The following is a 23,328-nucleotide window of genomic DNA, read 5'->3' on the forward strand; positions in this document are numbered from 1 at the left end:
TATATATAAATCTTTGAGCCTTTTTAGGGATACAAAATCTAAAGTTTCAATATTTGGGATTGGTGATTGGATAATAACTTTTAAAACTTGAACAAATTCTTCTAAAGTATGCATCAATGGATGGTTTCCCAGCTTGAAACCTGAATATGAAATTTTATAAAATAATATATAGCCAACCTGAAAATTTTGTGAAGAGTAAGGGTTTGTCAATCTATATTTTTCCTATGAGCGTTATTTGAGTGATAACAAATGATACAAGCAAAAAAAAAAAAAAAAAATGTAAATGGTTTTTATGCTACCTAAGTTGCAGGAATTTTTATGCAATCCATTACATGACGATTAAAAAAAATCATTCACATGTACTTATAGTCACATAATATTTTTTATGAATCGTGTAACTTACTGAAATAATAGATGTGAATGGTTTTTTTAACCGCCACGTAGTGGTTTGCATAAAAATTCCTGCAATCGCATAAAAATCTTTCCCAAAAGAATATAAATGAAAAGGCAACTAAATGAAATATTGGCCCTTTAAATGATTGATTGGTAGTATTAACATCTATTTTATAATATTAATAGTAATAGGAAGGAGGAATTTGCTTTTATAGATTTCAAGCCTATGGCTGAATAACTTAAACATCTGAAAAGTCAGGGGGGAGGAGTAGTTGTTGATTAGTTTGAAACTTAAATGCATTATGAATTAAGGATACGAGTGAATGACTGACATCAACATGCATGCCTGATTTGTTATCCTTTTTGTTTCCAAGACTATGATCACAAATTAAAAGATTGCAGATTAGACTTTCTATTTTTCCACACTCCCAACTTTTTGGCTTGAGAAAGAGTACTGCAATAAATATAATCTCTACAAATAGAGCTATACTTCACAGACACCCAATAGATGATGAAACAAACTGAATATAAGATAAAAACAAAAACAAAAACATAAAAAATTGTTCACACACTAGAGAATAATAAATTGGGGCTTGGGCGAGAAGAAGAATATGGAGGAATTATATAGTCTAGACAATTGAAATTAGTTATATATAACCTTCATGGATTAAGTTGGCACAGTCGTGGCATACTTGATTAGCATGCCAACTATGTCTGATGAGACCCTTGCAGCTGACTTCTTCAAGTTTTGAATCTTCAAGTCAGTTTCCTCTTCAAGTCGTTTTGCATTGGATCCAGAACTCCCACTTGTCTGTAAAGTTTAAGCAGATAGTAAAAAAGAAGAATTAAAATATGAAACTACAGCTCCTGTTTCTTCGGTATAGGAATTTTTGAGAAGCATATATTGATAATAATGCTGAAGATAATTTGATAAAGATAATGAATTGATGACAATTATTACAATCATTATGATATAAATAAAAGTGACTGCACCAATTATATACCTCAGAAATTGTCTTTTGGTATTCAGCTTCCATATGGGAACGATAAAGTGTTGCTTCCCGATCAGCCTCATCTTTAGCTTGCTTCAACCTTCCCATCTTCACTGAAGAATGTAAGATTATGGAGAAGGATGAATATCAGTAAGGCTTGTGACACAGAAGTTCATTTATGCAACAGAAAATGGAGTTCAAAGAATTAAAGAGATGGACTATATTTATTATAGTATTCAATTTAATTTCATATTTGATCAATACTTTGGACAAAATTTCACCATAATATTAGACGACATGTTGCTCTCAAATTAAAATGATAGTACTATGAAGGCGGAGATCTCATGTAGGAATGTTGTCTGAGAAAAGAAGAATTAAAGTGACTTGACAAATAATCTCCGTACCCTATTTATAGACACAAATTCACCCATTTATGGAAGGTCACAGACTCAGTGAAGAGTTGCATCATTCATTTAAGTTGCAACCCTTCACACCGCTTCATGGGGAAACTAATACTATTACAAAGAGAGAGTGCAGTGTATGATCGAGGACACACCATTTTTATGATGTCAATCTTCCTAGGCTTACATAATAGACACATAAATAAAGTTTTTACAGCTTTTAGCACTGGCAACTATGCTTTGAGCTTCCTGTTCTGCAGTCAGCAGCATTTGAATGCCTCCTTGTCCTCTGAAGGGATCCATGGCAATTATACAAGCCTAAATAGTAAAAAAAATCCTCGTTAGAACTTGAAAAAGTCATACTGATGTACACCAAAGAAATTGACGTAAGACAAAAAAATTTACGTTAATGAAAAAAATAATAAGCATTTTTAAAATATCATTACGCCAATTAATATTTGAAAATTCAAGTTTAAGTAGAGCACAAATCATTGTTACAGATATTTACTAGGAAATATCTCATTTCGTGTCCTCGCTAAGAAGTTTTTAACAAGTATCTCGTTCCCTGTGTTTTAAGTTCAGTATGAAATTATCCTAGTGACTTAAAAGAACATCAACCTTTAATCATTATATAGCACAAATCAGAATTTTATTTAGCAAAGTTTAAACTAGAAATCATATGGTGAGATTCCAGATGCATTTATAATTTAATTAAAATTCTCTTTGCCCAAATTTCTTAACACATTGGTCAAAAGTCAAGTCCATCATAGACAACTTTACATTTGATGAGGATAATGTCAATTTTGAGTTGCATTGACATTGTAGGTTCTAATTAACTCAACCGAAAAAGTCTCTTGTCCTTAAATATGGAACTTAGGTTTGAATCTCATTTATGCCAAACTAATTGATATCTTAGCTTGATAATAAAAACCAATTATCATGTGACAAATGCCATAGATTCAAATCCATGATATATATATATATATATATATATATATATATATATATATATATATATATATATATATATTATACATTGACATTGCCCAGCAAGCAACTAACTTTTTGCAAGTTTGGTGCTAAACTATTGTTTACTATCTGCTTTCATGTTCGCTAGGACAATTTCAAACTGAACTTAAAACATAGGTAATGATATATTTACTATCTGCTTTCATGTCCTCACTAAGAAGTTTTTAACAAGTATCACCATCTGTAATACTATTGTAACTCATTCTCTAGCTCTGCAATTCTATATGACCGAAGCTTAACAATCAACTGCAATAATGTTGAAATCAAAAGAATGCAGAAATATGAATATAGTTTGCAAAATATACATAAAATATACATAATCAAAGGCACTGGGAATTCGAAAAACAGTGACAAATTTAAAAATTTTGAACTGCAAGAATCCCAATCGAGCATTAGCGCAGGTGGTTACCATTTAATGGATTGAAATGGGAGTATTGGGTTAGGTTTCTCTACCCAGTTAGTTATATACACAAAATAACCAAACTAAATTACAAAAAAATTAACTGCAAGAGTGCATTTGGAAGATTAATAGAGGCTCTCCATTTTCTTATTTGTAAATTAAATGAGTGCCTAATTGTCTAGAATCCATACCATACCTCCTGTCATACCTTTGACAAATTCAATCATTTTCACACATGGCTTGAACCTTGCTTAATTTATAAACGCATGCAATCTCCCATCTCAAAACGAAGCCAATCAGTTTCCACGATTAGTAACCATGTCCATAACAACATTGTTTAAAGCATGCACGTCTTGACAGGATTGAAATGCACTCGTCAAAGTGAAATGCAAAGATCATCGTGAAACTCAGTAGAAGGCTATCATCCTCTTTAATGTTGTAATTCAATTTATTCAAACATACTAATTAGCACATTTTCCATTTGATATAAAAACGTGGATCTTAACCATTATAAAAATTTATATTTATATTTCATGGAAAACTATTTAGAAAAGAAAAGGTAATAATCAATACAGCTTGAAGATATATGATTTCGTTCATAAAAAAATTAAAAATTAAAAATTAAAAAAAGAAAAGAAAAAGAGATATATGATATCAATACCTGAATGAAAAGAAAATTGCAGATGACTAATTCTCTCGGGAACCCTTTCAAAGGGAAAAATGTCTGGTTAAGAATATAAGTTGGGGGAAATAATGTCAGATAGTTAAAAATATGTGATGGGTACAAGAGAGAGAGAGAGAGAGATGCTATTATTAATTAGCCACATTAGTTTGGTTTGTTCTAAGTCAAATAGATTACATTTTTTTTAGGTGCGTAATAACGAATATGAAAAATTACATTTTAGATCCTATATTGTAGGAATATTTTCAAACTAAACCTAATACAGTAATTTTTTTTTTAATCTTAATTAAATAGAATTTTTTTTTTTTTTTTTGAGAAGACAATTAAATCCAAAAGTTTAATACTATTATTATATAATTTTTTGGATAAATTATAAAGTTGGTCTTTATTCTTTACATGATATTTTAATTTGATCTCCATCTTTTTAATTATGTCGATTTGTTCATTAACCTTATCAGGGCAATGTCGATTTAGTCTCTGTCGTTATCCTTTAGATGGAAAGAACTGATGTGTCAAACCGAACAAAAAAAAATTGGGTTAATTACAAAGTTTGTCCATGTTTTTACACTATATTTTAATTTGGTCTCTAACTTGTTAATTGTGTCAATTTATTTCTTAACTTTTTTCAAGGCTATGTTGATTTAGTCCCTACCGTTATCATTTAGATGGAAAAAACTAATGTGTCAAGCGGAACAATTAAAAATTAATTTTCATACCACATCAACTACCAACTATATAGCCACCTCATATTATTAAAAAATAAAAATAAAAATAAATTAAATTTTGCACACTTGAGATCCGTAACATATATATATATATATATATATATATAACCAAAGCCTCTAAATATATATATAACCACGTCAGCACAATATTTAAATAAAATTATCATTTTATTTAAATAAAATTATTATTTTTAGTTTAAATTTAACCAGAAGTGAAACTCTATCTTTCTAATAAGTCCAACTTAAACTCAAACTCATCATTATCATTTTTTTAAAATAAAATTATTTTTGTTTAATCAAAATTTAATAAGGAGTGAAACTCTATCTCTCTAACAAGTCCAACTTAAACTCAAACTCAAACGTTGATAATTTATATAAAAACAAAAATTATAATAGGAAAAAAAAAATACTAACATTGAAAAAAAAAAAAAAAAAAGCGACTCACGTTGATAATCATGGGTTTAGTTTTTAAGTTGAAATTTCTACTAATTATTTTTTATATTGTAAATGACAGATAAAATATCTCTATTTCTTTGGAAAAAAATCAAAGATGTAACCTATGTCTTCCAGCTTAGGGAACGATAAATTTTTATTTGGTATGTTATATATAAATTTGTTGAATTTGGTTTGGTTCTGAAGTAGAATTTGAGAATTCTATAAATTTTGAAGTTTTAGGTCTTGGAGTTTTTGGTATTTGCGTATCAGTAAGTTGATTTTAACTCTTCACCTTAAATGCTTTTTATTTAGGTTAATGTGATTTTTTTTTTCTTATTAAAAGCTATATTTTTGGTTGATTAATTATTTATTTAGATTTTTTTTTTTAAATGTCCATTTTCTCAGTGTTGGATTTTTTTATTGAATCAATAACTTTTCCGTGCATCGCATGGGTTAGCGACTAGTTTCACTAAAATCCCTAACTTGCTCTCTCTCTCTCGTTAGTCACAACATCAAATACTCATTGACTGCTTAGCACCCCAGACTCACCTTGCTACTATTCTTCAAGATGCAACATCTTTCCTCACTGACTACGAGTCTCTTGTGGTAGTGGGGTTTTTATTTTTTATTTTTTACTTCTTTTGTTGTTTTTATAACTCAAGTTTTCTTTTTGGAGCTCAAAGCCACTAAATGTATTGACCTAAGTTCCCTTTAACTTTTTGTATATGTTCTTTCAATATCATTACAAATTCTATTGACTTTAGAACTAAAGAAAAAAAAAAAAGAGGTATCTTTTTCTTTTCTTTCATTTTCCAGGAAACCAAACACAACAATAAACAAAAGAAAATCTCAATTTCTACAAGAAATATGGAGAAAATCCCCATCTTTGCTTCAATCTTACCTCACTTTCTTAACAACCAAACAATATCAAAAAGATTTAATTTGAAAAAAGAAAAGAAAAAGAGAACTCAAAATATACCAATAAAATCCCCCATTGTTGAACTAAACTTTTTGCTTAGATCTGCAAAACACACCTCCCAAACTCAAAACAAAAAAACAAAACAAAAACAAAAAAAAAATAAAAACATCATTGACCAAAAACATCATTTTTTTTTTCTCAGTTTCTGGGCTACCAAGCACATCTAAAACTACTTATAATTGCTAGCCACTATGACCTACTCATAAAACTACACATCTGAAACCCAAATCAAAACATCATTGACCAAACCCACGGATCTACTATCAACCCAAAACCCATTTTCCAAACCCAGCCACTATGACCGATCTCTCTCTGCCATCGCGATCAGACAAGCCGACCTCTAAAGATCATGCTAATGGAAAAATACATGTTTGTGTCGCATACAAAACATACGCAGTAGAAAATTAACAGATCTACTTCATTCGCAATTGATAACATATACTATGTAAATTTCAGAATACAAGAACAAGATAGTGTACCTCGGTGTGGTGAATTTCAAAACAAAGATTAGAAGTACTTGGGAACATTTTTAATCTTCATTTCAATTCCACTAACGCCCAAGAAGTGTGGTCTCTCAATCAGTTATAAGTGTTTGTTCAAGAGAGAATTAGAGAGTATCCAACATTCACATACAAACCATTTCAAGATCTTATATGATCTTAATGAAAAACCACTTATATGAATTATATTATTAAAACCCCTCAATTAAAATTCTGTATGTTTTTCTCTTTATATATAACTGATTATCTAATTAGACTAGCTTTTTGGATCATTCTAATTGGGCTCTAGTATGTGGCTTGGAGTGGGACTAAAAAGGAACAAATAAGACTCTAGCTCTAATGGGCCTTGGGCTTTGCTGTCAACTCTTGACAAGTCTATAGTTACCATTAATTATATTCAATACCACTATATGAATATAATTGCACTCTAGGCCTTATTAATAAATTATATCCCAAGACTTTATTATACATGCAACTCCTTTATTAAAATATTTGTAGTAATACAAAGTTATGAATATAGACTGCCATTTTGAAAATTACTACATCTTAATCCTTGAGTACCCGGTTTAATCCTTTATGTTATTCATCATATATTTATGATATTCAATTTTATAAATATATACTTTAGTAACTCCTTACTAAAGTAGTTAGACCCAATACTCTGAATAACCAAACCCATTAAACTTATCTCAAGAAAATATTTTATATCTTCGTTAAGAGATTATAAATTCCATCTTGAGAATATATATTCTATCAACACTAAATGAGGTTGCCCAACATACTGAGGTTTTGATCGTGACTTATAGATCTCACTCCTGATATATCAAAGTAACCTACACCTCATGATCGGGTCTATTATTGTCTCAGGATTTAGAGTTGGTGTAAATAGAAGTCGTGAGATTTATTATTCATTTGACAATCGTTAGGAGAATAATAAATCTCACAGCGGTCTAGTTCGATATGTCTTAACTCTTAAAACATATCAGCATATCAATTAGAAGTTTCCATTTCCTTGATCAAGACAAATCATCTAAAACTCTGAGTTTGCAAAGAACTTTTGATTTATATCTTCTGTAACTTTTCACGTAAATCACATCTCATGGACTAAGATAATGTCTCATTAGTTCATTTATAGATAGTCTCATATAATTAAACAATTTAATTATTTATGACATGCCAATAAATTGGATTTTAGGGCATAAACCCTAACACACGCCACCACTAACAATGGCTCCAAAGTAAGAATGAAACAAACCTAGATCAGTGATGATGAACCAACACCAATGATGATGAACCTAAAGAGTAGATTGGCATTGATCTCAACGAAAACCTTTGCAGCTCGGTCTCATCCGCATTAGCTTCAACCTCAACTCTTAAATATAAACTAGATTTTTCTCTTCTTCTTTTTTGTGTGTGTTTTGAGTTTAGGAGGTGTATTTTGCAAATCTAAGCAAAAAGTTTGGTTTGACAATGGTGGATTTTCTTGGTATATTTCGAGTTCCCTTTTTCTTTTTCTTTTTTCAAATTAAATCTTTTTTATAGTGTTTGGTTGTTAAGAAAGTGATGTAAAATTGAAGCAAAGATGGGGATTTTCTCCATGTTTCTTGTAGCAATTGAGTTTTTTTTTTTTTTTTATTGTTATGTTTGGGTTTCGGGAAAATGAAAGAAAAGAAAAAGATACTTCTTCTTTTTTTACTAAAGTCAGTAGAATTTGTATTGATATTGAAAGAACATATACAAAGAGTTAAAGGGAACTCAGGTCAATACCACACAGTGGCTTTAAGTTCCAGAAAGAAAACTTGAGTTTTTTTTTTATTGTCAATTTGTATCAGAACTTTCATTGACGAGGACTTAAGTCCATTGCAATTACATCACTCATAAGTTGGTTCTCAATACAAGGTGGGCAATCTTCAACCCAGATTACACATTCATTCACATTCTTTGTCTCTCTAGCCAATACATAAGCAGCTAAGTTGTTAATTCTATTTGTATGTATTGCCTTCCACGAGCTAAACAGTTGCAGATATTTCCTTGAACCTTCAATTATCTTCAATATTGGTATAGCAAGCGCAGTAGAGCCTTTCAAGGCTTGAATTATCAGTTGAGCATCACCTTCAACGATAATATTCTTTAGCTCCAAGTCCCACGCAAGAAGGATTCCAGCTTCCATAGCTTTGGCTTCTGCTTCCAAGGCCCCCAGTGGGAACTCCAGTTGTTTACACATAGCCCTCATGATTTGTCCCTAATTGTTTCTTATAACCACATCGATACCACACTGTCTTTGTTCCTTAAAAACAATAGCATCTACATTTACTATATACTAGCCTTGTGGTGGGGGGGCCAATGTTTATGACTAATTTTGGGCTTCGAGGATCTGACGTAGGAAGGCATAACAGATTGAACCTCTGCCCAATATTTCCTTGCCTTTGCAGCTATAGATTTACCATTTTTACCAGCCTCACCATGCCGCACCTTATTCCTATTGTTCCATAGGCACCATGCCACAATAGCAAAAAGCTCCAAAACCTTTTCCCCCTTGGCATCTATTATAGCCCATAACACATCTAAAAATTCCTTGGGGGTTAGGGGTAAGATACTATAATTAATCCCCACTTCCTTCCATGTTTCTTTTGCAATCGTGCAGCTCCAAAGTATATGGCCCGAAGATTCACTCTCTCCACAGAACTCACAGCAATCCTCCTTGAAAATCTTCCTATGCATTAAGCACTTTTTTGTAGGGAGTATGTTTTTGCTAGCTCTCCAAAGGAAATGCTTTATTTTATTTGGACATTGGAGGTTCCATATGGTCTTCCAAATTTTAATCATCCTAGAGTTATCTGAGCACCCAGGGACTTCCTCAACTCTTTTCATGGCAGCAAGGCATTTCACCACTACCCTATAAGCATTTTTCACAAAGAAGCATCTGTTAGGAGTTTTTGCCTAAACTAGAAAGATAGCCTGGTTCAGAGAACTAAGGGGGATGCTCAGTATGGTTTAGGCTTCATGGGGTAAGAAGGTGTTTTTGACCAGCGAGGTTCTCCACTCCCCTTTCTCGGCATTAATGAGGTCTGCTACCATTTCACTCTACCCTGATGCTAGCTTTGGAGTAATCACCTTGCTTGATGCTGATGTAGGCAGCCACCTCGCCTTCCATGTCTCAAAACATCTTCCATTTTCCACAACCCACCGAGCCCCCTCATTGATGATGTTTCTTGCCACCATGATACTCCTCCATATATATGATGGCTTCCTCCCAAGGTGAGCCTCCAAGAAGGATGTACATGAGAAATATTTAGCTTTCAAGACTCTATGAGCCAGTGAGTTGGGATTTTGTTGTAGTCTCCATCCTTGCTTGGCGAGGAGGGCTAAATTAAAGGCTTTAAGGTCTTGAAACCCCATCCCGCCCTCTGCCTTAGGGATACATAATTTCTTCCAAGAATCCCATGCTACCTTCTTCTCTCTTCCACATTAACCCCACCAAAAATCACCCATCATTGAATTTAGTTCTGAGCACAATGAGTCTCGAAGCTTGAAAACATTCATCGTGTATGTTGGAGTGGCCTGTGCAATTGCTTTAATTAGGACTTCCATTCCCGCATTAGATAAAAGCTTTCCTTTCCAACTTTCTATCTTCCTCCTAACTTGATCATTTATATGATTAAATGCCTTTTTCTTTGCTCTTCCTATCAACGGGGTTAAACCCAAGTACTTTTCGTGGTGTTGTATGATTTGGGCACCAAAGGTCCCTTTTGCAAATTCTTTTATCTCTTCCTTTGTGTTTTTGCTGAAAAACAAGGAAGTCTTGTCTCTATTCAACTTTTGCCCGGATTCTTCCTCATACACTTCTAACACCTTAGTCACTTGCATACGCTCTTCCTTTGTTGCTCTGCAGAAAATAACACTATCATCCACAAAAAACAAGTGGAAGACTCTAGGAGCTTGTCTTGTAGCCGAGACCCCTCTGATCAGCCCCTCCCTTTCTTTCTTTTTGATCATTGCCGACAAAGCTTCCCCACATAGTAAGAACAAGTATGGGGAGATTGGGTCCCCTTGACGAAGGCCCCTTGATGAAGTTATTGCGCCTTTTGGTTCTCCATTGATTAGGATAGAATAAGTCACGGAAGTTACACGCATCATTATGAGAGATATCCATCTTTCCCCAAAACCCATTTTCTTCATCATTGACTTAAGATACGCCCACTCTGCTCAATCATACGCCTTACTCATATCTAATTTTACTGCCATTAAACCCTTCTTTCCCTTCCTTTTCTTGTCAATGGAGTGCATTGTTTCAAAGGCAACAATCACATTATCCGTTATCAATCTACCCAGAGCAAATGCACTTTGGGCTTCGTTTATAACACCATGTAGAACTCTCTTCAATCTGTTTGCAAGGACCTTGGACATGATTTTATATATCACGTTGCAAAAACTAATAGGGCGATAATCTGTTATCCTTTGGGGGTTTTTTGTCTTGGGAATTAGGCAGATATATGTTTTATTAATTTCATTCGGTATAATACCAGAATTAAGGGCCAGCAATACACAGTTTGTAACAAAGGGACCAACAATATCCCAATAAGTTTGGTAAAAGATAGGGGACATACAATCCGGGCCCGGTGCCTTGGTGGGGTGCATTTGCTTGAGAGCAGTCCACACTTCCTCTGCCTTGAAATCCCTCTAGAGCTCCTCATTCATCTCGGGTGACACTCTTTCTTCCATTGCATTCAAGCTTTCATCAAAATTGGACGGCTGATTAGAGTTGAATATGGACTTAAAATAATCTAGGATTATTTTCTCTGTAGTCTCCTCATCTTCATGCCAAATACCTGTGTCGTTAAACAGTCCACCAATTATGTTCTTTCATCGCCTTTGACTAGCTGTAGTGTGGAAAAATTTGGTGTTTTTGTCACCATGTTGAAGCCACATGACCCTTGACCTTTGATTCCACATAATCTCTTCCCTAGTGTGCAATTCATTGATCTCCCTTTTCAGTGCCTAAACTTCCTCTGCCGTGTCAAGACTCAAGCTGTTGAAGCCTTAGGCCTTCATAAATATTACCAAATCTGTTTTTATTCCAGTCTTGAAGATTCTTTTGGCACCTTTCTAACCTTTCCTGGATGGGTAGAACCTAATCATCCCTGTATGAATCCTAAGCTAGTTCGACCAACTCCTTACACTCTTCCTCTCGAGTCCACATGGCTCAGAAAAAAAACGTTTCTTCCCCTCTGTTTTGCACTGATCCTTCTTCAAAAACAGGGCAAGGAGATAATGATCTGAGGACGACATAGAAACATGGTGGACTTTCGCATTCGGGAAGACCCGTGACCAAGTTTCGTTGGCGACCATTTTGTCTAATCTGATTAGCGTACGTTGTTCGCCAAATCTACCATTACACCAAGTGAACTTCGATCCTACAAATCTACCGTTACACCAACTCAAAAAGGCCACACCTGCTCAGTGTTTCTCTAAACGCACCCATTTGTTCAGCATCCCTATCCTTCCAGCCCAATTTCTCATCAGAGTGAGCAATCTCATTAAAATCTCCACAAACCAACCATGGAAAACTACATTGTGCATTTAGTGTTTCAAGTAATTGCCAAGAGATGTACCTTTTTTCCAGTGTCGAGATGTTCGTAAAAGCTCGTCACTCTCCAAGGACCTCTGCTGCCTTCTCCATGAACAACTACATCAATATGTGAGTGAAAGCAGCTCTTGAAGCGAATATTCGTTCCTTCCCTGCATAGTAAAGCCAATCTGTCACTCCAACCATCACTCGGAACAATTATTCCCTGGGTGAAGCCCAATTTATTCTGGAAACCTTTCATCCTTTTTGTGCTAGCTTTTGTTTCTACTAGAAAGACCATAATGGGGTTTTTTTTGTTTCACCACTTAGGTGAGGGTGCGAACTGCCGGCGAAGCCCCCAAACCTCAAGAGTTCCAAGCAAGGACACTCATTGGACTGGGCGGGGTTGCTTAGCAGCCACCGCCACACCGCCAACCTTTTTCCCAACCTCCTCATGGTTTTTCTCTACTTGAAGCTTTCCCTTTGCCCTCTGTTTGCAATTAACATTTGTATCCAGTTCTGATAGAGAGGTGTCACCTTTTATTTCTAATTTGTTGGATCGGGTTCCACTTGTGAGCTTTTGGTTTTAGCTTGTCTGGCTAGGCACTTCCAATGCCCACTTTTCGGGCCCAATATCTCTATAGTCCATCCCTTTTCTTGGTCATAACTCATAGCTAATGGGCTTGACTCATTGTTGGCCCAATTTTGGTTTTCTTTTTCCCTAGGCCCCATGTTCAACACATGCAGCGTATTGTTTTCCTTAACTTTAGGCTTTACCATTGGTATAATCTCCATCACTTTTTCCCATTGCATGCTGTCCTCATTTTCTATTCTGAGCCATGTGCCCGTCAGAGGTGCCTCCCCTTTTTTGGTTTGAGTTTTTTCAACTTTTGCTTCTGTAAGGTTGACCTTACCATTTCCATGAACCGTCTCCATTCTCTGTTGGGTCTCCCCCCCCCCTGCCTCACACCTCCCGAGTTGTCTTGTTTGTTGCTTGTCTCATTGACCTGACAGAAAGCCTAGACGTTCACGTGCTGCCCACTGGCCGCCGAATTTTCCATTAATCGGAGACTTTCCCGTGCCGGTGGCTCTAATGTGTACCCCTTACGAGCATCGCTGTTCTCTGGTGTATATTTCCCTCCCTTTTCTCGTAATCATGCTCCAGACGTCTCTCTGGTCCCTCATCCATGCTCCGTATTGCATTTGCTCTTCACTTCCAGTAAATTCCTCATCCTTCTTTTCCAGGCAATCTTTCTCCCCATGGTCTAGCATTCCGCACCGATAGCAAAAATTAGGCAGCCGTTCATACTTGAAGAGTATCCATTTGCTCTCCCCCCCCCCCCCCCTTTCAATCGAGACTTTCTTGCCCCTTATAAGCTTCTTTGTAGCATCAATGCGTATCTTTACTCTTAGGAATTTCCCCCACTGCACTCCTTTCTCCGACACATCAACATCTAGGACCTTCTCGAGCTTCGATCCTATCTCATATCCAGATTCTCTTGTCATGCTTTTCAGGGGAAGGTTAAACATTTGCACCCAGTACGAAACCTATTGGAGTTTAATCTCTTTTGGGACCATCTCACCTTCAAACTCCTGCAATAGTATCAATTGTTTCTCATAGCTCCAAGGACACATCTCCATGACCTTTTTCTTGTCTCTCCCATCTCCAAATTCCACAAGAAACAGACCCTCTTCAATTTCAGAAATCTGTATTCCTTTGTTTGGCTTCCAGAGCATCTTCAAATTCTTCCTTAGGGCGTCTATAATGATAGTGCGTTGTGTGAGTATCTTCATGACCACATAGTTTTTCCCGATCTCTCTCGCAGCCCTTGTGCTATTACTCCCCAACACAATGTCTTCATCCTCATCTTCTGTAAAGGTTAGTTTTTTCCATAATTCTTCCAGTTCATCCACCATCACACCTTCGACCTCACACTCTATTCTTCACCGGGGGTAGGGGGGTTACTACGACTAGCCTCACCATAAGGGGGGAGGTCACTTTACTCCTACAAGCTGCGTGCAAGACTCTCCACTACTTCTACATGCAAAGGGCATGAGAGCACTGTATACGAGTGTTTCAATTTAGGTCCATGATAACTAGTTATCTGTTGGGTAAGGTTCTTATTAAAACAACAAAAGAAGTAAAATAAAAAATAAAAAAATAAAAACCCTACCTAACAGGAATACCACAAGAGACTCTTAGTCAGTGAGGAAAGATGTTGCAACTTAAAGAATAGTAGCAAGGTGAATCTGGGGTGCTAAAAGCATCCACAACCGCAATTGGATATGCCAAATATAAGCTCTAATTTACAATTCAATCCAAAAGCAGCCCACAGCCAGACTGGTAAACATGGGATATGCCAAAAATTTTTGGCATAGTGCTACAGTGCCATCACAAATATATGATGGCACTGTAGCAACTTTTCTATATCACAAATTATTATTTTAATGTTACTGTAGCAACATTATATTATTTTAATGTGTAAATATATTATTTTAATTAATAGAATAAGAAAATAAAAGTTAGGATGTTGGGTATATTGTAAAATGGTATGGGATAATTGATAAAATAGTTTTTTGGGATGGTAAAATAGGATAGTTTGGAAATTCTAATTGGGGATGCTCTAAGAAGTCAATGAGTATTTGATGTTGTGACTAACGAAGAGGGAGAGAATGAGTTACGGATTTTAGTGAAATGATACGGACCTCAAGAGTGCAAAATTATATATATTTTTAATAATATGAGGTGGCTGTATAGTTGACAATTGATGTGGTATGAAAAATAATTTTTAATTGCTCTGTTTGACATATCAACTTTTTTCATTCAAATGATAACGGCAGGGACTAAATCGACACAGTCTTAAAAAAAGTTAGGGACTAAATTGACGCAACTAAAAAGTTAGAGATCAAATTAAAATATCGTGTAAAAGACAAGACCAACTTTATAATTTAACTTCTTTTTTTTTAAAGCAACACTATTATAAATTAAACCTATATTTTTGTTTTTTTTTTTTTTTTGAGAAGATAGTTTTGTTAGTTTAAAATCCAAAACTTTTCCCTTAAATTTAAAAAAAAAAAAATTCAATTAGAGTTTTAAAATGGTATCAATTTACACCCTTGAATCAAACCCGAAAAGCCTATGAGTCAAATTAATTTATAACAATTTTAAACTTCAGGATGTATTTGAAACATTTAATTTAAAACTACCCCTAAAATATATAAGATTAAAATCTTAAATTATTGTCCCAAACAAAAAACTTAAATTATAGTATTATACAATTCAAAAAAAAATCTCAAATTATAAGTTTAACATGCGTGTAATTATTGGGCCAAGTGGATCGCATTTTAGGATTTCCACAGATTCGTAGCTATTCAATGATTTTTACAGAACACGGTCATTCATGCAATAGAAATTATCCAGAATAATATATGCCGACCTAAAATATACAGTGTTCTTTGGGGGTAAGAAAGGAAAGTTACCTATGGCCGCTTCAAGAATATATTTTGGGATGGTCATTAAAAAACTTAAATTAAACAAAATTTAATAAAAAGAAAATTCGAACATATTGACATTACCAAAATAAATAAATAAATAAATAGAAGACATAAATAGATGAAGTTTTACAAGTATTAGCAAATTCCCTTAAAAGATGAATCTTGCTATATATGAGTACTGGTATGAGTATAGCCTTTAAAAGATGAATCTTGCTATATGAGTACTAATACGAGTATGAGTACTAATACGAGTATGAGTGCAGTGATATGACATTTCTTGAAAAACTTAGGGTACAACACGTCAAAGATACGAAAATTAATTAATTACTTAATTTTTATTTTTAGGTATTTTTTAAATATTTTTTACATAATTTATGTTTATTTTAGGTTTTAAACTCAAATAGTAAGAATAAAATGCTTGAAAACATATTTAAAATTAATTTATAGACAACATAGCACATGGCCATATTAAATTTTGGATTGTCAAATTCAGTCATTTTATCATGAATTACCATTGGTATAAGATAGGCTAGATTCATGTCCATGACTGGTTTTTTGATACATCTAGAACCAGACACAACACTGGACCAGCCCTCACATTTTTCTATCTCAGAACTTAAGACAGACGAGAAAATCAGAGGATAAAACTAAAAGAAAAAAAAAATCACGGAAGATAACTGGAAGAAATGTCTGAAACAATGACTAGAAGAATCACAGGACATAGAATATATATATATATATATATATATATATATATATATATATATATATATATATATATATATATATTATAAGTAACAATGATTTATTAAAAATACAACTTAAGTGCTCCCCATGTACACAGGAAGTGTACTCTGATACAACAAAGTTTCAACTAAAAGTACACAAATCTAGAAACTCGTCTAGGGTAGAATATGAAATATAACAAGTTATCAATTTTATTCTCCCATGTTGAGAATCCTACAAGCTCTACACCAGTTGAGTAGCTTCAATTGACTAACCCTTAATTACATTGTTCACAAATCACAAGCTAGTATGTCCAAACCTAACCCTTTTATTACAGAGTGCTTATATGAATCAACATGTCCAAGCCTAACCCTTTTTTTCACAAATTCAAAGCCTGACCCTTTCTTTGTTTGGGAGTTCACAAGGGAAGGGAATGAAATTAAATGGAATAATTATGAAGGAATGGAAATAAATAGAATGAAATGGAATGTATTTAAGCAAGGGAAAAGAATGTTAAAGAAATGAATGGAATGAAATTAAGTAACATTATTTGGATGCTTAAAAATAAAGGAATGAAAATAAATAAAATGGAAGTAACTTTGTTTAGGAGTAACATAAAAGAAAACGAATCAAATAATTTTATGATAATATTACTATTAGACCCCTATTTTAAAATAAATTGTTGAATAATAGTGGTATTTTGAGAGTTTTAGTAAAAAATTCATTAAATCTAATTTCATTCCCTATCATTCCTCATAATTTTAAGGCGAATGAGTATTCCCTCCTACCCATTCCATTCACTCCCACTTAAACTCCCAAACAAGGAAAGGGAATAATATTTTAAAATTATTCTTTTCATTCATTTCCAAAACGAGAGCTAAGACTAATGCAGGGCAACTTAATTATAAAAAAAATAGACATCCCCAAATCACAAGAAAATCCCAAATTAGTTGAGAAACACTAATTTCAATTGCTCACCACACCTCAGTAAAAAAAATTTGAAATTTGTACAATGAGAGCAAAATGAACCAAAAAAATCACTGCTTGGGTTGCGGGCAAGAACCATTGTCAATCCACCCATGACCCAGAGACACATAGAGAGAGAGAGAGAGAGAGAGAGTACCAATGTTGCTGGTCTAGGGAGAGAGAAAGGGCCGCTGATCTTGCTGGTCTGGGGAGAGACAGGCCACTGAGCTTAGATTCGTCTCCTTCAGGCATAATTTGGGGCTTACTGGCACGAGAGAGATGTTGCTGGTCTGGGGAGAGAGGTAGGGGTTTCCATTTAATGCAGGTGGTAGAAGCAACATAACTTGCCGTTCTTAGCAGAAAAGGACCGTGTAAGTGAGAAAAGTTGGCTTTTTCAAAAATAAGAACCAAGTCCCAAATGGGGTACCCAGTGTTTTTGGTTCTCAAAAGAGGTGCCAAAAAAAAATTTGGGGAAATTGTGTTCTTTTTCCTAGTTTCAGATTCAGAAATGGATACATGTTTTTAGAAATGAAACCAAAAAAAATGAGTGCTTGGAGGAACCAAATAGGGCCTCTGCTTTTCATATGACGAAAATATCTTTCCTGCCATGGTGATTAAATTTGCAAGGAGAAGAGAATAACACAGTATGCATTTTGTATCCCAACAAGCTTATAAAGGACACATTGAGCAGGCGGAAAAAAAATAATAATTAAAAAAAAATTAAAAAAAATTCAGCACATAGGATTTTGCTTTATATATTTGGTAAAAGTCCCCAATACTGAAACCAGTTCCGGAGTGATATAACAGCACTTTGTTTTAAGAACACATAAAAATCCATGCATGCCTTGAATGGCATCAAGAAAATTAACATGAACTTTTCATTGTTTCCAACAGAAATTATAAGAAGTTATGGTATTATACCTCTAATTCTCATAAATATGGATAGTCCTAATAACATATGCTTCTCTACTAGTATGTTGAAAGCATTTTACTCTGCTTCCTTAACTCCTGCTACTGAACCTTAAAATAAATTCATTTCACGTTTCTGAACATTCAAATTATTAAATGCTTAAATATATGACTTGTGCTCATTATACAGTGAATAATATTGTCACTTCAAAAATCTAAAACAACAATGCTCAAAGACATCAAGTAAAAGTTGATACCATGGTTTGTACATTTTCACAAAATGAAGATGTCTCCATAGCATTAAAGTTCATATTATGAAGTCACAAGGAAATATAAGTAACTTCTTAAAAGTATATATAACAATGAAACACATATCACAGTCCATTCTTGGTACCTCCAAAGTGGGGCCTCGAAAGTAGTAGCTTCAGTGTGGACCTACCCTTCAGTATTTTAGGAAGAGGTGTCCACTCTTAAGAATTGAATCCTTGCACTTGCAGTTGGCAGCCCAAGACTTTATAATTGCAGTAGACAATGCCCTAAGTATAACATTGAAAATGAGACAAATATCACCCAAGCTACATACACTACTAAAAACAAAAATCCTATCCTTCTATCTACAACCTGGGGGTTATTTATTAAATATCTAACACCCTTGGTGCATGTGATACTCAAGAAGTCAAGCCTTGGAACAGTAGAGAAATACGTGTTAAAAGGATTAAGTGATGCATTGTATTTAGGCAAAAATATAAGCTCATAAAGACTCAGATAACATCCTTTTATATTTTAATAAAATTAATTAAATTGCAATCTAACCACATTTCATGTCAAGATTTAGGTAACATAAATGCAAACAGGAAGAATTATACCTCTCTAAAATAGGAGTATATTAAATGACCAAAGAATCTTCACCCACTACCCAATTTAGAGTTCTCAGAGTTTCCTTTACATCATCAATCCTTAAATGGGAAAAATCTCCTATTGTGAATTTTTCAAAACTTCCCTTAACTTCAATCAGACTATGGCCGGGTTCTTTCCTCAATCCACTACCCTTCAACATCTTCCTTGCTTCTGCAACATCACCCCACATCTCATCAGAAGCATACAAGTTTGCCAAGAGAACATATGGTGAACTAGTCATGGGCTGAAGCTTTAGAAGCTGTCTAGCCAAACGCTCCCCAATTACAACATCCCCGTGCAAGCGACATGCTGAAAGCAAGCTCCCTAAAATAACTGGATCATGGCCGAAAGGAAATTTCTTTATGTACTCTTCTGCCTCAGTTAATCTTCCAGCCCGTCCCAACATATCAATAAGACACGAAAGATGATCTATATCAGGCGTAATCCCATAAGTTTCCTCCATCAAATTAAAAAGAACTTTACCCTCGTTCACAAGCCCTGCATGATTGCAAGCCATTAGAAGTCCAACATACGTGACAGAATCTGGCTTTAGCCCCATTGCCTTCATCTTCTCAAAAAGGACTAGGGCCTGTCCTCCAAGCCCATGATTTCCAAATCCAGCAATGATGGAGTTCCATGAAAGAATATTGCAATAGAGCATTTTTTTAAATACATTATATGCATATTTAATGAAGCCACATTTAGCGTATATGTTCACTAGAGCATTGCCAACACCCACATCTTGATACAGCCTTGTTCTAATTAGATAAGCATGAATCTGCTTGCCGTGGTGAATTGAAGCAAGACCAGCACAAGTAGCAAGAACGCTTGCAAAGGTGAAGTCGTCAGGGCTTACACTACAATCATTCGCCATCTCTCTGAAAACACTTAAGCCCTTTGCATGATCAACACAATGAGAACAGGTAGAAATAAAGGTGTTCCATGTAATGACATCTTTGTCTTCAATTAATCTAAAGATCTTCTCCGCTTCATCTATCAAATTGAATCTTGAGTACATTGATATTATCACATTGCCAATGAGAGGCACAGAGTCAAGTTCACGCTTGATTGCTTGGGCATGCAATACCATTCCTGTTATCAAATCATTTAAATCAATGCAAATCTCCAAAACTCCCACAAAAGTAAAACGATCTAGAACAAAACCCAGTTGGTGCATACGTTTGAACACTTCAAACCCTTTTTCAAGTATGTTATTTTCTACAAACCCAGTTATCAGAGCATTAAAGGAAACTGAATTTGGTTGTGGTGTACTATCATAGACTGATAAAGCATCACTACATTGACTGCATTTCATGTACATGGATATAAGTGAGTTGCAAACATATGAGATGGATGCATAGCCAAACTTCAGTGCTTGAGCATGAACTTGTTGTCCGTGTAACAAAGCCATGAGGCTAGCACAAGCAGTGATAGCACTGGCAAATATGTATTCGTTGGGCACAAGACGTAGTTTAGAAAATAGGTCAAGTGCCATCAAATGCTGTCCGGCCTGGTCAGAACCAGAAATTATAGCTGACCAAGACACGAGGTTTCTTTCAGGCATTTCATCGAACACTTGACGGGCAAAGGTAAGGTTGCCACACTTTGCATAAAGATTGAGGATATGGTTGGTTATGATTGTATCAGATTGCAAACCTGTTTTGAAGGCAGCAGCATGAAGGGAAAGACCATTTCGTAATGCCTTGGTTTTGGAGCATCGATGCAACAGCGAAATAATGAGTTCTGGTAGCATTTAGGAGGAGAGATACTTCTTTTAACTAACCTTTTACTACTGCAACACACACTCACAGTAGTAACAGAACCAATTCAGAAATAAAAAAAAAAGGAAAGAGTGGTCGGTTGGTAGGAGTTTAAAGGTCTGTTTGGATACTGCTTATTACTGAAAATTAAAAATATTATAATAAAATAATTTTTAAATGTATGAATACTGCTGTGGGACTCAGTTTTAAAGTTGTTTTTAATTAAAAAAGTACTTGTGGGTCCCGTGAACAGTGCACGAGACCCATTAAAAAAAGTAGCCGCAGAAAAATGCGCAAAACGCGCTTTCCAAACTCACACTAATAATAAGTAAGATTAGAAATTAAATAAGAATTATTCTTTTTATAACTATTCCAGAAGACAAGAGAGTGTTTGGTAATGTTATTCTAGTAACATTATTTGTATTTTTTGAAAATACGTGTAGGTGAAAAAATATATGGAAATACGTGTAATGTTGTTTGAATATTGAAAATTGTTGTTTAAAATACTTTACCAAACACCCCACAAGATTTGTTAAACTAGTGCTCTTATTAGCCGGTTATTTTTTTCTATGATATATATATATATATATATATATATAGACACACACACATACATTAGCTTTGCAATTTTTTTTTTTTTTTGAAAAGGTTAACAATTTTAATCCGTTATAAATTTGGATTACTATAATTTTCAATAACAAAAAAACCTAGGAATGTGATGTGTTATGCCTAGAGAAAGGTTAGTAATTTTAATATTTGGTATAAACACATAACACTCATCACATTCCTGGATATTTTTATGATTGAAAAATGTAGTAATCCAAATTTTTAACAGATTCAAATTATTAATCTTTATAAAAAAAAAATAGCAAAGCCTCACATGCTTACCCAAAGGCTAGTGCAATCTAATAAATTTGTGAATACATCAACCTTGTTAAAAAGGAAATGGAGAAAAAAATTGACAGCTTTTTTATAAGGTAAAGTTCTTCTTTTTTTCTTTTGAGGTAAAATAACTGTTAAAATAGTCACAAATAAAAATAACATCATGGTTTTAATATCAAGCAATGAAAAACTACACACAAATAAACAAACTAAACCTTTTTTTTTTTTTTATACAAGATAGAATTCTACTATAGCCTAATCTAAGTGTAAATGTGTGTGTGAAACTCCTTTTTGGAGACTTGAACTTCGACCCTTGCCCTCCACACTCCACAAACACTTATACTTGTGGAGTGACCATCGCACCAAGGGTGTGCGGTGGTAAACTATACTTTTTCATAATGTCAAAATTCATCTCAAAATCGATCGGTTATTTTTTTACATTTATCAATTTAATGTACAATCAATGCTAAAATTCAATAAAACAATTAGACAATATTAAAGGAACATTCAAAGACTTGCAAACATTGTTTTGGAACATTTTTTCTAATAATAAATTTAATACAACAGAATATGTAAACAATGTCTTCTATAATGGTAAACAGTGGCATTAATTTAAAATGAAAAGAACATGAAAAAAAACCTATATATCATAATTTTTATTGAAGCTACAACATCTTCTTATATATTAAAAAAAAGTAATGGCATAAATTTAATAAATAAATAAAAACGTTATATGATCCTTTTTTGGAGTTATTAAAAAGAATCAAACAATGACATAATTTTTTTTTTTAAAAAGCCTTAAATTTTTATGTCGACATACCTTCTTCATATGAATGATCATGTAGACCTTATGAGAAAATCCTTCTGTCAAAAAACTTGTGAACTTGTGAGATTCTTTACTAAAAGAAGGTGTTGTTATAAATATTGGAAAAAAATCCAAAAAAAAAAGTAATGGTATAAATTTAAAAAAACAAAAAAAAAACACACACACACACACATTATATGATCCTTTTTTGGAGTTATTAAAAAGAAGTAAACAATAACATAATTAAAAAAAAAAAGCCTTAAATTTTTAGGTTGACATACCTTCTTCATATGAATGATCGTGCTAGTTTTAGAAGAAAATCCTTCTGCCAAAAACTTGTTAAACTTGTGAGTCTGTTTATCAAAAGACAGTGTTGTTATATATATATATATATGATCCTTTTTTTGGAGTTATTAAAAAGAATCTGAAAGCTTGGATTTGTGTTAAAAACACAAGAGCTGTTTAGATCCCAAATTAAAAAAAAAAAAAAATACGACTCGATTGATTTTACTCTAACTTAAATTAAGTGCAGAATAGAGTAAATGAGAGTGAACAAAAAATACGACTACCCTAAGCCATATTCAATAAAATACAGCAGTAAAATGGAAGCTAAAAGAGTAGGGAAGAGAGATGCAAATGCAAGATAACACTCCGATGTGTTTATCGAAGAGGAAACCGAAGAACTCGGCGAAAAACTTCTCCGCCGCCCTCCAACAGGTAAATCGATCCACTAGAAAATAAGTTGAGATACACGAATAGCAGAAGACCCTCCAAGCCTAGTCTACC

The 23,328-nt window shown here is 34.0% G+C and overlaps 2 protein-coding genes across 2 annotated transcripts; both read right to left on the reverse strand.

Annotated features, from left to right (window-relative positions):
• Nucleotides 1–1,060: 1,060 nt before the first annotated feature.
• LOC142641960 (V-type proton ATPase subunit G3-like) lies at nucleotides 1,061–2,089 on the reverse strand. Its single transcript, XM_075816286.1, has 3 exons — nucleotides 2,002–2,089; nucleotides 1,398–1,498; nucleotides 1,061–1,204 (listed from the first exon to the last, which is right to left on the reverse strand). Exons 1-3 carry the CDS (start codon nucleotides 2,087–2,089, stop codon nucleotides 1,061–1,063), a joined length of 333 nt encoding a protein of 110 aa, XP_075672401.1.
• Nucleotides 2,090–18,335: 16,246 nt separating this feature from the next.
• LOC142608400 (pentatricopeptide repeat-containing protein At2g13600-like) lies at nucleotides 18,336–20,874 on the reverse strand. Its single transcript, XM_075780177.1, has 2 exons — nucleotides 19,065–20,874; nucleotides 18,336–18,734 (listed from the first exon to the last, which is right to left on the reverse strand). The coding sequence occupies exon 1, from the start codon at nucleotides 20,846–20,848 to the stop codon at nucleotides 19,085–19,087; it is 1,764 nt and encodes a 587-aa protein (XP_075636292.1). The 5' UTR covers nucleotides 20,849–20,874; the 3' UTR covers nucleotides 18,336–18,734; nucleotides 19,065–19,084.
• Nucleotides 20,875–23,328: the final 2,454 nt, after the last annotated feature.

This window comes from Castanea sativa, chromosome 1, assembly GCF_040712315.1.
Source record: "Castanea sativa cultivar Marrone di Chiusa Pesio chromosome 1, ASM4071231v1".
Lineage (NCBI taxonomy): Eukaryota > Viridiplantae > Streptophyta > Magnoliopsida > Fagales > Fagaceae > Castanea > Castanea sativa.

Bases quoted from the DNA above. Each gene is read 5' to 3' on its own strand.
- LOC142641960 (XM_075816286.1), bottom strand. From the start codon at position 2,089: ATGGATCCCTTCAGAGGACAAGGAGGCATTCAAATGCTGCTGACTGCA. The intron at 1,499-2,001 runs GTAAAAACTTTA...TACATTCTTCAG, and splicing joins AGTTGCCAGTGCTAAAAGCT to TGAAGATGGGAAGGTTGAAG. The intron at 1,205-1,397 runs GTATATAATTGG...TAAACTTTACAG, and splicing joins ACCAAAAGACAATTTCTGAG to ACAAGTGGGAGTTCTGGATC.
- LOC142608400 (XM_075780177.1), bottom strand. From the start codon at position 20,848: ATGCTACCAGAACTCATTATTTCGCTGTTGCATCGATGCTCCAAAACC.